The sequence below is a fragment of the Centrocercus urophasianus genome, unplaced genomic scaffold (genome assembly GCF_019232065.1).
Source record: "Centrocercus urophasianus isolate 14NV4802_14NV808 unplaced genomic scaffold, USGS_Curo_1.0 seq_13, whole genome shotgun sequence".
Taxonomy (NCBI): domain Eukaryota; kingdom Metazoa; phylum Chordata; class Aves; order Galliformes; family Phasianidae; genus Centrocercus; species Centrocercus urophasianus.
Genome location: NW_024884475.1, coordinates 13,744,149 through 13,758,786, shown reverse-complemented (window position 1 = coordinate 13,758,786; position 14,638 = coordinate 13,744,149). Strand labels below are relative to the sequence as shown.

General features: G+C 38.5%; 1 protein-coding gene across 2 annotated transcripts in view; it reads left to right on the top strand.

The window, feature by feature from the left end:
* Positions 1–14,638, top strand: part of FBXL5 (F-box and leucine rich repeat protein 5) — a 33,699-nt gene that overhangs the window by 13,053 nt on the left and 6,008 nt on the right. For both annotated transcript variants that reach the window (XM_042812437.1, XM_042812438.1), the window contains exons 2-9: positions 62–277; positions 1,804–1,899; positions 3,313–3,496; positions 6,526–6,708; positions 8,658–8,783; positions 9,636–9,784; positions 9,973–10,055; positions 11,665–12,387. In XM_042812437.1, coding sequence (XP_042668371.1) covers positions 62–277; positions 1,804–1,899; positions 3,313–3,496; positions 6,526–6,708; positions 8,658–8,783; positions 9,636–9,784; positions 9,973–10,055; positions 11,665–12,387 — 1,760 coding nt within the window. The remainder of the gene's footprint in view (positions 1–61; positions 278–1,803; positions 1,900–3,312; positions 3,497–6,525; positions 6,709–8,657; positions 8,784–9,635; positions 9,785–9,972; positions 10,056–11,664; positions 12,388–14,638) is intronic.

Sequence of the window (14,638 nt, the reverse complement as noted above, 5' to 3'; positions counted from 1 at the left end):
TTTTTTTTTTTTTTTTTTTTTTTTTTTTTTTTTTTTTTTTGTGGGCTTTCCTTTATTCTAGCTGTCCAAGACCAACTTCTCCAACAACAATGATTTTCGGGCTCTTCTGCAATCTCTGTATGCCACGTTCAAGGAATTTAAGATGCACGAGCAGATTGAAAATGAGTGCATCATTGGTTTGCTTCAGCAACGCAGCCGGACGGTGTACAATGTGCACTCAGACAACAAGCTCTCCGAGATGCTCAGCCTTTTTGAGAAAGGGCTAAAGAACGTAAAGGTAAATAGACTAACAAGAACTTGTCCTAAGGCAGTGTGCTACGATTATGTTCATTTGCCTCAACTTTTCATAATTTTCTCTACAAATAAATTAAAAGTAACGAAGCATCTTTGATAAAGTAGTGAAGACTTTCCAGTCACAAACCCAGATTCTTTTGCCATTCACTGCAGTTATTAAAATTCTATTAAAAACTCTCTTTAGGATTCTAGAGAAGTCTACACTCTGCATAATTGGAGATATCTTAGGGTCCAAATGCTGACTGCACTGCGGCAGCTCTGGGCTGTGTGCTGGGGAACGTATTCCAGTACCCAGCCACCCTCTGGTGCCAGACCTTTTCCTAACACCCAGCCTGAGCCTCCCTTGTTGCAGCTCCATGCCATGCTGAAGAGGAGTTCAACTTAATTCTGCTGTGTTGTTTCTCTGGGGCAGATAGCACAACTGTCACTTCTTCAGTTCTAGGCATTACAGTGTATTAATAGTTTGCTATTTCACTTTACATTTCTAGTGCACACGTGGAGGTTTATCAGTAAGAGAAATAGGAAGGTTAATCGATCAGCTATTTCTGATGTTTAAAGCAATGTTTGAGCTGAGAATCCTACAAATATCTTTTTCCCTGTGAATATCAAACCTTGAATTTTTGTTTGTTAATTAATTGTAAAATGAAGGAACATGAAGGAAAGGGGAAAACTAACACTTATATACTTTCGGACAGGATGCTAATGTTATTCTGTTGCTTATATTGATTTACTTGTATAAATATTTTTTAATACCTTTTAGATAAATGTTTTTTTGAGTGTGATTAGATTAACTGTTGGCACAAGATTTTTGTGTAGTAATGTGTCTTTGTAGAAGCTTGAAAAGAAGATCTTACAACATTTGCTGTAAGAACTGTGAGGAACTGCACGTTGCAATTACTGGACAGACCATATAACAAATCTGTTACTGGCACAAAGAGCAAGCTAGTAATTTGATAGATGACGTTGGTCAATGTTTAACATTTAAGTCACGTCCTTATTTTGAAGATCATTCAATTTCAAAAGTAAATATGTACTAATATATTAAAAATATATATATAAACACATGACTATGAATTCGTACTGTAATTTTGATTCTAGAACTGTGGAATAACTTAAGTGAAATCTGTCTGTTCCATGTTGCCATTATACTACGTGTATGCTTAGGCAAAACATGCAGATGCTTGGATTAGCCTGTAACTGCTTTGAACTTTGGGTTAGGGTGTAGATTGGCAGGCTTCAGTCTTCGCTTCGAAGTAAAAATGTGTTTAGACAAGCTAATTCATATCTGATAACAAAATAAACTGCCATCGAGTGGGAGTGGAATGCTTTGTTCTGCATGGCAACAGGTCAGTACAGACTGTCAGATTGTTATCAAACTTTGTAAGTTGATGTGCTTTTACTAAGAAATACAGCAAACTGCATTACATAGGCTTTACCTCGAGATGTTTGTTCAGTGAACCTATGAATGGACAAGATTAGATAGTAGTTAAATCTTTGCATTTGTTACAGAATGAATACGAACAGCTGAACTATGCGAAACAGCTGAAGGAGAGATTGGAAGCCTTTACGAGGGATTTCCTTCCTCATATGAAGGAGGAAGAGGAGGTAGGTTGTTCTCCTCAGATACTCTGCCCAACTCCTTGGTGTTTGAAACGATGGAGCAGAGACACAAAAGACTTGGATTTTTTTTTTCCACAGTTCTGTTTTTGTTACTGTGTTAATTTGCATTCAGGACTGTGGTGTCATTGTTCAGTTCTGACTGGTATGTGACACATTCTAGAACAGTGAATATATTGAAAAATTACAGTGAAGTTCTGGTTCTTTTGAAAATTGTCCACTGGGGCGTGGATTTGTTTACTGCAGATACAGCCTTTGAATGGTTACTAATCTCAGACGTTTCCATAACCTTTTGACTGGTGATGATGCATTAAAATAATGCTAAAAAGTTGAAATGATTAATGTTATGTGTAATTGCAGTGATAATCAAGGTTTGTGTTATATACAATCTGTGTGTTATATCTACACACAGATGTTTTTGTCACAAATAACCCTTCTAACAAGGGTTTACTATTATATAAAGGATATAGAATATCATAGTAGACTTCAAATAAGGAATAAACAGTATGAAACCTGATGTTGTGCTTAACTTCTCTTTCTTGAAGTTGTTGTCATATAAGCTGTCTGACAGAACAAAAATTAATTTATAAAATAGAAGATGTAACATAAAGGGGCCTGACAATCTTAAAATTATGGTTACAGTAAGTAAAAGAAATGCAGTACGTTATTCTAAACATTAGTAATGTTGTTGTGACTTGCTCAATCTGCACATCTGTTTTTTTTTTTAAAAGTTCTTCCTCTTTTTATAAAGAAATATTTGAAAATCCAATGTTCTTTAAAATTAAGGTACATTTTTTTTTATTATTATTATTATTATTATTATTATTTTTTATACAACTTGTGAATCTAAAATAGCACCGGTTTGAAAGTCAGGAAGGGCAATTGTCCTATGGCTTAGCAAAACTTGAAAGAAAAGGTTCTATTAGCCAGTGCTTCATGAGTCAAACTGACACTCCCAGACAGCCTCTGACCTATATTTGAAACATAAAGACTAGTAGTGCCAGTCTGATGATTTATGGGCATCCAAAAACTGAGAAGCATCTTCGGAGAGAATAAATCTTCCGAAGTCTGCCCAAGAGAAATCTTCCCTCATGTTTGTTTGCCCTGCCACTTTGCCTTCCGTGTGAGTACATTGATAAGTTATTTAGTTTAAGCAATGTGTGTCCCTTCCCTTTCCTTTTGGAGAAAACAAGTAACAGCATGCTTGGAACTATTCAGCGACCCACTGGCAAACACAGGGTTAGAATGTAGAAGTTATGTGATCTTGTCCTTAAGTTTATTCATGTATGCCATATTTACTTGGTGAGAATTGGAAAGAGGAAATTTTTGTCTCGCTGGATCTGTGTAGTGTTATTGATTTGTCTTTGTTGGTGTTGGACTGGTTTTTTTTTTTTGCCTTAGGTTTTTCAGCCAATGTTGATGGAATACTTTACTTACGAAGAACTGAAAGATATTAAAAAGAAAGTAATTGCACAACACTGCTCGCAGAAGGAAGCTGCAGAATTCAGAGGTCTTAGTAAGTGGAATCAAGCTGAAGAGCTTCAGAAGGTCTTTAAATATTCTGTGGATGAGAAGACAGATCAAGGTGAGGCATTTAATTGAAGTGAAAACAGTTTTTCAAATGCAATTTTGTTTAAAAAGCCACATCATAGTATGTAACTTCAGTTATCTGAAGTGTGTACAATAGTTTTTATAAAACATAATTTCCTTCAGAACAGTTCAGAAACTGGAAGGCTTCTATTTGATAGAGACTTCTGGCAACTTGTAACTAATACTGTGTATCTTCTCACAAGCTTCTCTCTCTTCCCTCACTCCCATTATAATATTCTGTATGATAAGCAAATGATGATGGTAGAAATGATGCATGAATTTTAATTCCTTCTATCAAAAGTATATTTTCTATTTGCAGGCCCTGCCTTTAGTTGTTGGTTTTCAGGCCTGCCCTGTAAGCTCTTCTGTTGATAGTTTAACAACACAGAGTAGTTAGTCAACCAGCAAAATTTAAACTAAAAAGCAGTCTGCCTTCCCCTGCTGCACTAGCTAATTTCCCTGGGTCTTTTGGGAATCTGAAAGGAAGATGTGTTTGTAGAGTGATGCAAGGGAATGAATCCGTACAGTCCCAGTGCATGAGATGAAATGCGCCTTCTGAAAGTAGATGTTTTGTTTGCATTTGTGTAACTCTGCTCTCCCTGTTGGAAAATCCCTGTTAGTCTGAATGGATAACTACTGAAGTGCACTTCAGGCTCCTATACGACTAGAAGCAGGCTCAGTCTTTACAGTTCTCACGCCTAACTAAAGAAGAAGAGTTAATGTAGCAAAAGGGAATTAATGTGTCAAAAATGCAGTGTTGGAGTGAAACTGGCAAGTAGCTTCCTCTTAGATAAGGGGTGGTGCTCTCATCAGGAAAATGTGGAAAAATTCTATTATTTCTGATGAGACTTGACTTCTCTGAGCTACTTAACTGGTCAGAAGAGACTGCTATTCATGGTGTGAAATACTGTTGTACCTGAGCAAATGAATATGACAGAAGTAGCTTTATGGCTTTACTTGTTATTTTGTCTAGCCAGAATTGTGGTTTTGGGACAGTGCTAATTCTGCAACAACTGTGTTCATGGATAGGGAAAAATATCTTTCAATTTTTAAAAATGGAAGAAATTTCACAGCTGTAGCCTTGCACAGTTCTAACAGAATTTTAATGTGAGATTCCCTGTAGTCAATGGGCAGTGGCTGGACAGGTGCCCCAATAAACACCTTGATTCATCAAGTGAAACTATAATTCCATCTTTGTTTTTGAAATAGCAGCAGGTTATCACAGGGTAAATTATTTTACATTAGTCACCTTTGAAGCATTCCTGCAAAGGAGGAAAAACCTGATCCTTGTCTCACACTCAAGCTCTAACTTCAAATCCTTACTGATTTCTGAAACTCGCTGTTTTTAAGGAGCGCTGAAAACCTCTTTAGAAATATTTTTTTCTCAAGTAAAGTAAATTTACCCTACACAAATCATAAAAATCCTGTACAATAGCAAAACACAAACAAACAACCTTACACATGTCCACTGAATATCTTGTTTTATAAGGCTACTCCAAAAGTAATGCCTCCTATTTTATTATGTTGGCTCACGATGTCATAGGCAGATTGTGTTGTGGAGCAGAGACAGAATCTTCCTGCTGACATGTGAATTCCCTGTGGAAGAAAAAGGTTAGGACACAGCCCTTAACAGCTGATTGTACAGTCTTTTGGGATAGCAAAGGAATGATCCTTCTGGATTTCCTGGAACCCAGACAAGCCAGCAGCTTTGACTGTTACATTGTGACGCTGACTAAACTGAAGACCTGAGCTTCTGGAGTTGTACCAGGGAAGAGTCACAGACTGACAGGGGCTGGAAGGGACCTCCAGAGATCGAGTCCAGGCCCCCTCCCTACTGCAGGCTGCAGAGAAGGAGAAACCTTGCTGTGCAGCCTGTTCCAGTGCTCTGTCACACTTACTGTGAAGGAATTCCTTTGCATATTGTTGCAGAACTTCGTATGCTCAAGGTTGTGGCCATTTCCCTTTCTTCTGTCTCCACAAAAGAAGACAGTCTTTCTCTTGTAGCGCAGACCAGTCTGAAGACCATAAGCACATTGCCAATGTTGGCTGGGCTGTCCTCCCATACACACCCAGTAGTCTGGATTTGGTGCCTTGTGATTTCCGTTTGCTTGTGCTGGTGAAAGAAGGATGGTGTGGGCAATGTTTTCTTTGCAGTGACACCATCTTTGCAGCTGGGTCACCTCTGCTGGTACAGATATTTTTGAATGTAGCATGCGGGTTGTTCTTCATAGGTGTTGAAAATGCAGAGCTCATGGTGGTCGCTATGTTGAAAAACAGTGCTTTGTATCTGAGTATTTGCTCTGTCAAGCAGTGTCACTGGGCTCTTTGTAGCTTCCATGGAAATAAATAGGAGGCATTAATTTTGGAGTGACTTATGTGCAACACTTGCAGCTCTCTAGTATGGTGTAAATAAGAGAGCTGTTAGAGATGACTCCTACTGTTGTCTATTGAAGTATGGAATACAGTGGCCAATGTTTAGTCACTAACCTAATTCTTAGTCTTTCCTTCTGGCCCAAATGACTTGTCACCATTCAGAAGATGAAAATTTTTTGCCTAAACTTGAAGTAAAAGCTAGAAATAAAAATGAGACAGCTGCTAAGAGCTGTGTGTGGACTTCTTGCTGTGTCCCAGTTAAGAGGCTGAGAGCTTTCAGTGAGCATTTGCTGGAAATCTGGCAAAGCAGGTGTGTGTGTATATATATCTCACATGTGGAATGAGGAGCAGTTTATTTTTGTCCAGGACTTTTTTTTGAAGCCTTGTGGGGTCAGAGTCGGGGGGAAAAAAGCTAACCAGGTGGGAAATCAACATAGAGAAAACGTAAAGTTTTGTGTTAAGATAATGTAACAGTAGAAGCTTTTAAAGGCAAAGCAATGTGTGTGTTTTCATATATTTTGTCACACAGTTGTTTAAAAAATTTTAAACGCATTTTGAGTAGATAAATGAAACGATAAAATACAAGTTACACCATCAGTATTTAAAGCTACAAGGATGTGCTTCACAGAACACAACCTTTCTGTGTTTCAGAAGCTGAAGTGACTGGGCACACAACAAATATTACTAATCTTCCTCCTGAAGTGATGGTGACCATTTTCAGTTACCTTAACCCCCAGGAGCTATGTCAGTGTAGCCAAGTAAGCACTGAATGGTCACAGCTGGCTAAAACTGGATCTCTTTGGAAACATCTTTATCCTGTTCGCTGGGCCAGAGGTAAGTTAAACTCAGTCCTTCCAAGGAAACGTCGTCAGTAACTGAAGTAGAGTCTGTAGAAGACAATGAAATGTTTTATTATCGGCTGTCATGCCATAGGCAGCAGTCCTGAGAGCTGAGCGTGCTGTAAGGCTGTAGCCTCCTGGCCAGGGGCTGCCTTGAAACGTGGTAAAATGTTAAAATAAGTAATTTTTTTAAGTCTACAAGATGGAGGTATTAAGAAACTAAATGTTGGTTATTATTTATGAGTAGCTCTTGCATATAAGAGCTTGTTAGTTTTACTGAGGTTTGTTGTCTTGCATCACTGCTAATGACTATGTTCAGTAGTACCACATCTTAATTATAGTGTAGGGGGGTTGAGTTGTAAGTGCTTCTGCTGCAACTATTCCAGTAACTTTAATTTCATTACGTTATTAGGTAGAAATAGGATGTTTTTGTGTCCCGACTAATCTGTTTTCCTTTGAGAAGTTTGTTCTGTGCTTCGCACATAGCTGCAGAGTTGAAGTTCAAAGCAGCAGAACTGCAGCACTTGGTCATAACCTGTTCTTAGTTTTTATATTCAGACTTCAGAGAAACCGCGTGGGTCATTTCTGTCATTTCTTTAAGTATCTTGAGTTGTGCTGCGGTAAGGACTACAAGGTGCTGTATTACAACTTCTGTTTTTTTATACATTCCATACTGAGAAATACAACTTTCAGAGAAAATGCCTGTTCAGACAGACAAAATCTTCCTATTCTCTTAAGGCCGGGTACAAATCAGAGTATATCTATAGCTTAAAATCCTTGTTTTTTGTCCAGATCTCTGTGAATATTAAACAGTCACTGAAGTATCTCATTGCAAGCCTCACAACTGATGCCATGTGTGTGTGGTTGAGTGATTTTTGTTTTTAATAAGCTGTGTTTGGTGAATCTTTATTAACTTTCTCCATTAAAATTTTAAAATATGTAACTAAAATTCTGATCTAAAAGCTGGGAACTCTTCCTAGTTGTACCTTGGTGATTTCTAAAATCTTTACAAGGTAGAGAGGAGTTAAGTGACCTTCTGGTCTCAATTATTTCTTTGGCTGTATAAATTTAAGTAAAAATTATAGATTGGTCCCAGAGCTGCAATGGACTTGACTGTCTGCAGAGGGGTTTTGAAGTTCAAATTCTTTGAATTTTTTGTCTAAAACCTAGTTGACTTGATGTATAAATGTTACACAAAAGAGGTAATTGGCAGCTGCCTAAATTGGCATGTTCCTAAACCTGTTTTTGGCATAACAGGAAGCCATTCCCATGACGTACTGTCTATATTAATGCAGTTGTTTGTGGAGAAATGCCCTAAACTGGATGGAAGCTTCTCAAAAAAAAAAAAAAAAAGCCAAAAAGCTAAACCTAAAAATATCCAACAACCCAAAACAAAACAGCCCCATGCTGAAAACAGTGTAAAATTACAGGCTTAGTTGAGAAATATTGATGAAACCTTTTCCTTTATAAGTGGATGACAAATGATTTGTATATTACAGTCACTGTCTATGTTGATAAAGGCAAAAGGTTTCTTACTCTCAGTAGCATTCACCAGGGGTTGTTTTTCTTCGGATCTAGTAGAATTTCCTACTAGTAAGAATAGTGGGATATCCTGAGCCCAACACTACAGCATTCCCAAACTGAAAGTATGTTGCCCCTGAGTGGTGGCCTATGAGGAGAGGAAGGCAACTGAAATAGTGGAGCTGATGTTGGCATTCATCCAGACATTGTAGAAAATGATTGTCTGTTGCTGTCCTATGTAAACTATAATTGAATGTTATATTGCTGTTGTAAGTAGGCTACTTGTGGAGTTCTGCGATCATGGATTTGTTGTTTTTTGTTGAACAAAAAAAATACAGAGTGATTGATGATACGGTTATGTGTTTACTGCTGTCTTCTCCTCTTAAGTTTGTTCTATCTTTTTTTGTTTAAATGGGTGAGCAGGTGATTGGTACAGTGGTCCTGCAGCAGATCTTGAGACAGAACCTGATGAGGAATGGGTAAAAAATAGAAAAGATGAAAGTCGTGCTTTCCAGGAGTGGGATGAAGATGCTGACATAGATGAGTCTGGTAGGTAAACTCAGATTTTGGTGAAATTGTTTTTCTTAGAGATTATGTAGCTATAGTGAGTTTATGAATTAGCTTCATTTGTCTAAAATCTTTTGTTTCTACTGGATTTTCATATATGATTCCCATACTGTAAGATAATGACAGATGCAGAAACACATTCTGTCTAGGTAAATGCTTTCTAAGCAGAGCAGACTTAGGCAGCGAGAATGAACTTCAGAAGTTTTGTCTAGTAGCTAGTTGGTGTTGCTGAAGGGAGTGCCTTCTCCCTATTTTCATCTCATCCTGACTCAATTGAGTCAAGAAACCAGGGGAGATTTTCACCACCACCAACAGAAAAAAAGCAGCTGATTTTGATGTACTGAATCACTTCATCTAGGAGAGATCAAGCGTGAGTAGGTGAAAGAAGAGTTATGGGGATGTGTCAGGAGATAAAAGGAGGAAAAAGATGCTTTGTCTCTAGGAAGCGTGGATGAATTGTGTTGCATCCTAATGCATTCTACATTTAAAGTCAAATTTGTATGAAGCTGTTGTATCACAGCATGTGAAGTGGCCTGTGAGATAGTATTTCACTGTATACAGCAAGTCAGTGGAAGTTGCAGTTCCAGGCTACTATTTTTACTTGCTGTTGGAGTCAAACTCTTCAGCACTGTCAGAAAGACAAACACATTTTCAAGATGGGACTTAAGAATGGAGCTAAAATTCAGCAGGAGTTTTGATGCAGGGTGCTTTCTGAAACTCAAGCGTCGTTAGAGGTTCTTTGGTTTCCCAATAACCTGTGTGATGTAAGCTGACAGCATGGATTCCAATTAGCCAGATGCATTTTAAGTCTTTCTCTTTGGTTTTATTTTGCAGAAGAAGCAGCAGAAGATTCACTTGCCATTAATGTAGCACAGATGGAAAAGCGTTTACTTCATGGCTTAATTCATAATGTTCTCCCACATGTAGGCTCCTCAGTGAAGACATTAGTACTGGCCTACAGCTCTGCAGCGTCTAGCAAAATGGTGTGTAATTTGAAGCTAGCACTTAATAATTGTGGCTTTGCAGCCTATAATTAGTAACTGATTTGTCTGAGTTTAAAGCGTACTGGTTGTGAAAACAAGTTGCAATTCAAAAGAATTTAACTGCATGTGTTGACTCTGGCACTGTAGTCTTCTTGGCTAATGATTGCTGATTATTCTTCCTTTTTCAGGTTAGACAGATCTTGGAGCTTTGCCCCAATTTGGAATATTTGGATCTCACTCAAACTGATATTTCAGACTCGGCATTTGAAAGGTTAGTTAATTTTTGTTTCCTGAAAACCAGTGAGTAAAAATGAAGGGGTGGGGAGGAAGCATCTATTACTCTGTTTCAAGTATGAGTGAGAAATAGGGATTGGTCTGTGTTCACACATAATGAAGGAATAAAGCAGATTAACAATGAATGAAGCAGTAAGTAAAGCCCGACTTGGTAATGGCCATTTTTGAATCCTTGTCGTAGCCATTTTTAAAACCCATCGAAGTATAGCTATTATAGCAATTTAATTTAATGCTAATTCTAATAACTTGAAATTATTCATAGATACATTTTTAGGAGTTATTGCACTTGTTGTTCCAACATATCAGTTAATGTTTGGAGCACTGCTTTTTAAGATGCAGATCAAATGATGGGTAAAGTTGTAGGGACCAGGTGCACTACTGTGGATTCCTTAGTTTTACAGAAGCCTGCAGAAAATACAGTTAGCATCACTGGAATGATGTATGTGTGCAGAACCTGCACAGAAGTGTCTTTGTATGATGCTGGAACTCAGTGGTTGTTCCACTCTGCAACCTTCTCATCATACAGTGCTTTCAAGTTCTGTCTGTTAACAGCACTTTAAAATGTTACCAGCATAGTTGCTCACATGAGTGCTCTGCAGCTCGTACAAGAAGTTTAAATTGAAATGAAGACCTTAATGGAATTTACATGGTTCAGAATTTGATCTTTGTGAGTCTTTGTCAGTCTCTAGTAAACATTAAATATTCTTTTCCTTCATTATATATCTGTATATCCAATCTTAAAATCTGTGATTTAGAAATAGGTTTCATTTGCTGTAGATGTTAACACTCTCCGTTAACTGTGGTAAAGGTAAATAGACTGTACACTTATAGTTAATAATGCAACAGTACTACTATTGGTCAGATTTGTTTCAGTTGAAACATGTAAGGGGTAAAACATAGAAGGGGTGAATTAGCATTAATATGTAAGTGTGACCATAGCTAAGGCTAATCACTACAGAATAACTCATACCATACACAAATGTTTCAGCAGACTAGATGCTCTCTCTGAAAGAAACAGGAAGTTCTTGAGAGAAAGATACAGGATCTAAGGCCACTGATACTTCAGCATGTGTAGGCATGCAAGCTTCAGAAACTCAAACAGTAATAAACTACAACTATTAAAATACTCAGAACTGAATATTACAGGTGTTTCACTTGCTTCAGTGAAATTTGCTAATTCATTAAGCTCACAATTTTCAGCTTTCTGATAAATATTTGATTTCTCCTGAGTTACCTGGCTTTAGGGATCAGCTTTATATACAGAAAAAAACTGTTTTTGAAACTGTTGCATGTATTTGGTGCTTGCAGTTTCTTAAGAATTATTCAAGGTTTAGTAAATATGGACACTTTACATTTCAATATATGGAAAAGTATAGTGTTATTGATTGTGATTCATTTCATGTTTCTTTAGGCATCACTTCTAGGCATATTTACCTGCAGCGCCAAACCTAGCCTGTAATCTGAGGGAACTTTTAATGTTCTGTGAATTAACATCAGCATTTCCCTTATGAAGTGTTCTTTTGTATGTGTTGCTGCAGTGTCTTTTTCTGAACAAAAACAAGTAATTGCTCTTCATTTTATTTCAGTTGGTCTTCAGTTGGTTGTTGTCAAAGCCTTCGCCACTTTGATCTGTCTGGATGTGAAAAAATCACTGATGTGGCCATAGAGAGGTTTTCCAGAGCTTTGGGTGTCATATCAACTCACCAGAACAGAGGCATTCTGAAAGGCTGCAGAAACAGAATCGCTAAGACTTCATGGAAGAACAGAGAGATTACTCTGCAGTCCAGCAAGAAGTATAATTGCTTGCATGAAATCAACAATGAAAACCTCATTGAGGGAGCAGACAGTAAGCATCATTGGACTAAACCTGACAGCTCTGAAGACTTCAGTTCTGCGTATGTGTGGATGCTGAATGCGGATGATTTAGCTGATATTGAAGATGCTGCAGAGTGGAGACACAGAAATGTTGAAGGATTTTGTCTTGTGGAGCCAGCATCCCACATTAATTGTTCTGCATCTTGCTGCAGTAGAGACATTTATGGTTTAAGGACTAGAGGGTGGCAGCAGCACTGTGCTTCTACTGACTTCATTTACTGCGGTCACTCGTTTTGCTGTGCTGGAACAGCACTAAGAACTATTCGAGCACTTCCAGAGTCCTCTGCACTGTGTAAAAAACCAACAAGGACTAAACAGTCAGAGGAAAAAGACTTGGCATACTCTGGCAGTGACAAACCAGATGAAGAGACTGCACGAGTTCTTCAGTTTCTCAGTCTGTCTGGGTGTTACCAGATCACAGATCGTGCTCTCAGGTGAAAAGACATTTCTGGGCTGTTTTGCTGCAGTGTGGTTTTTGTATTATCTGTATGGTTGGGTTGCTCTGGGTTGAGTCCACCTAGCTTCAGTTTAAGCATTTTTATTGAGAACATCTGGTAAATCTTAAGCACTGCTTACATCTCAAAATACTGAGAGTAGTAGACGTGAAAATTTTCTTCCAACTCTTCCTTTGAGTGAAAGGATTAAAAAAAATTCTTTTAGCTCTTCTGAAATGAAGCATTTTGCTTAGTTTGCTTGCAGTAGATAAAAGCATAACTTACTACTCATTTAGATTTGATTTGTAGTGATTTCTTATTAGGAAATTCAATGCTGGTTTATTTTTTTTTCTTTTCCTCTTGCTATGCCTGCCAAACTTGTGAATTCTCTTCAAGCTTTAAAACCAAACCAGAGTAGCATTGCATTTAACTTGTCTGGGCGATGACAGAATTTTGTGTGTACATCAGAACATCTAAGTGGTTTTATGTAAAGCATAGAATTTAGTTGAAGTTAGCTTGAGTGTTGAGGCAGCTTCATGACAATTAATAGAATCACAGAATGGCTTGGGTTGAAAAGGACCACAGTGCTCATCTGGTTTCGCATAGCTACGTGCAGGGTCACCAACCACCAGAGCAGGCTGCCCAGAGCCACATCCAGCCTGGCCTTGAATGCCTCCAGGGATGGGGCATCCACAGCCTCCTTGGGCAACCTGTTCCAGTGCACCCTCTGTGTGAAAAAATTCCTCCTAATATCCAACCTAAACCTCCCGTCTCAAGTTTAAAGCGCTCCCTCTTCTGTAATTGATGCTGTGTATTATGTCAGAAATGTGTAGTTACAGCTTCATAATGAAACAAAGACAAAAATGCTGCAGTCACCTGCTCAGATGTGCTGTAGCTCCTGGGACTGATTAGAAGTGCTTGCAGTTCAGAGACTTCATACCTACTTGTACCCTGTAGTTTGTGGACAAATACTGTAAAGGATTGCTGGCATTGAATTGCCTCTCCATAGACTTCACCCCTCTTTGACAAAGAACTTAGAAGTACAGCTGCTCAGATGTCTCCTAGCAGTTATTTTGGGACAGTTAGCTGTGCTTTGTGTCTGAGCCTGACGGTGTCCAGGTGTTGGAGCAGACTGGTACTGCTGCCTGTGGTTCATTTGGCAATGAGTGGGTAATGCTGCATGTAGCTGACGTTACTGGTGTTATTCCTCACTGAGTCCTTTAGAATCAAAGGAAGACTTGATTTTTGAGTCATAGGAGTGTTTAGTTGTGCCAGTTTCACATCAGTGCTTTTTAGATACAGGGGAATGTTGACAGCTGAGGGTATATTCTGCATTAAGTGCTTCCTGCAATTCCATAATACTTTGGGTCCTGGAAGAGAAAATAATGAGACTAATGTAAATATTTGGCAGTTCATTTCATATAAACTGAACTTTATTCTGATAGCTGGTTTTGTTAGTTGTTCTTTTTCCCGTCTGCTGACAACGGAAGGTTTTGTATGCTCATGCTCTTAGGACATAAAACTGAAAAGGCCTTTGCTTGAACCTGAAACATGTTGATTGAAGCATGAGAGGCTTTGTCTGTTCTCTCCTTCTGATGGATGAGCCTGTGATTGAACTCAGTTAGCTGTCCTGTGAGTGCAGAGAAGCAGTCAGCCTAACACAGAGCGAGGGGTCAGATGCACCGCCTTGAGGCTGCTTTATCTGCAGTTGACCTCTTGCACTTGGAGGGAAAATAGGATTTGGTTTGAGTAGCATGTAGTGGTGTGTTGGCAGAGAGAGGCTCTGCTGGTAAAGATTTATCTGACCTCAGAAAACATGACTTTGAGTTTCGAACTGACTAACAAGAGACAATACTCAAACTGTTGGAAGTTCTGCACACCAAACTTTGGGAATGTCATACAGTTCTGTTTTTAGGATCTGTTGAGAAATATGCGTAACCATGGAAGTCTCACCGAAGGCCAGTAGTGTATTGGAGAAGTGTGTCATGCTGGCTCTTAGAAGTACTTGGTCATCCCCAGAGTCATTAATAAACTGATTTCCCACTGGAATGTATTTCTGTCAAAGGGAATTGATAATTTCTGTAGAATGGATTCATTTTTCAGCCCTGTTGTGTGGCTTCAAGGCTGATTAACCGTATGGGATGCCAGACTTGAAATTAAGTGGCTTATTAGAGGTGTGATTTTCTTGCAAGATGTTGGTAAATATGTGACTTGGTGACATATGGAGTACTTGTCAGTGTAGTGCTGTGCA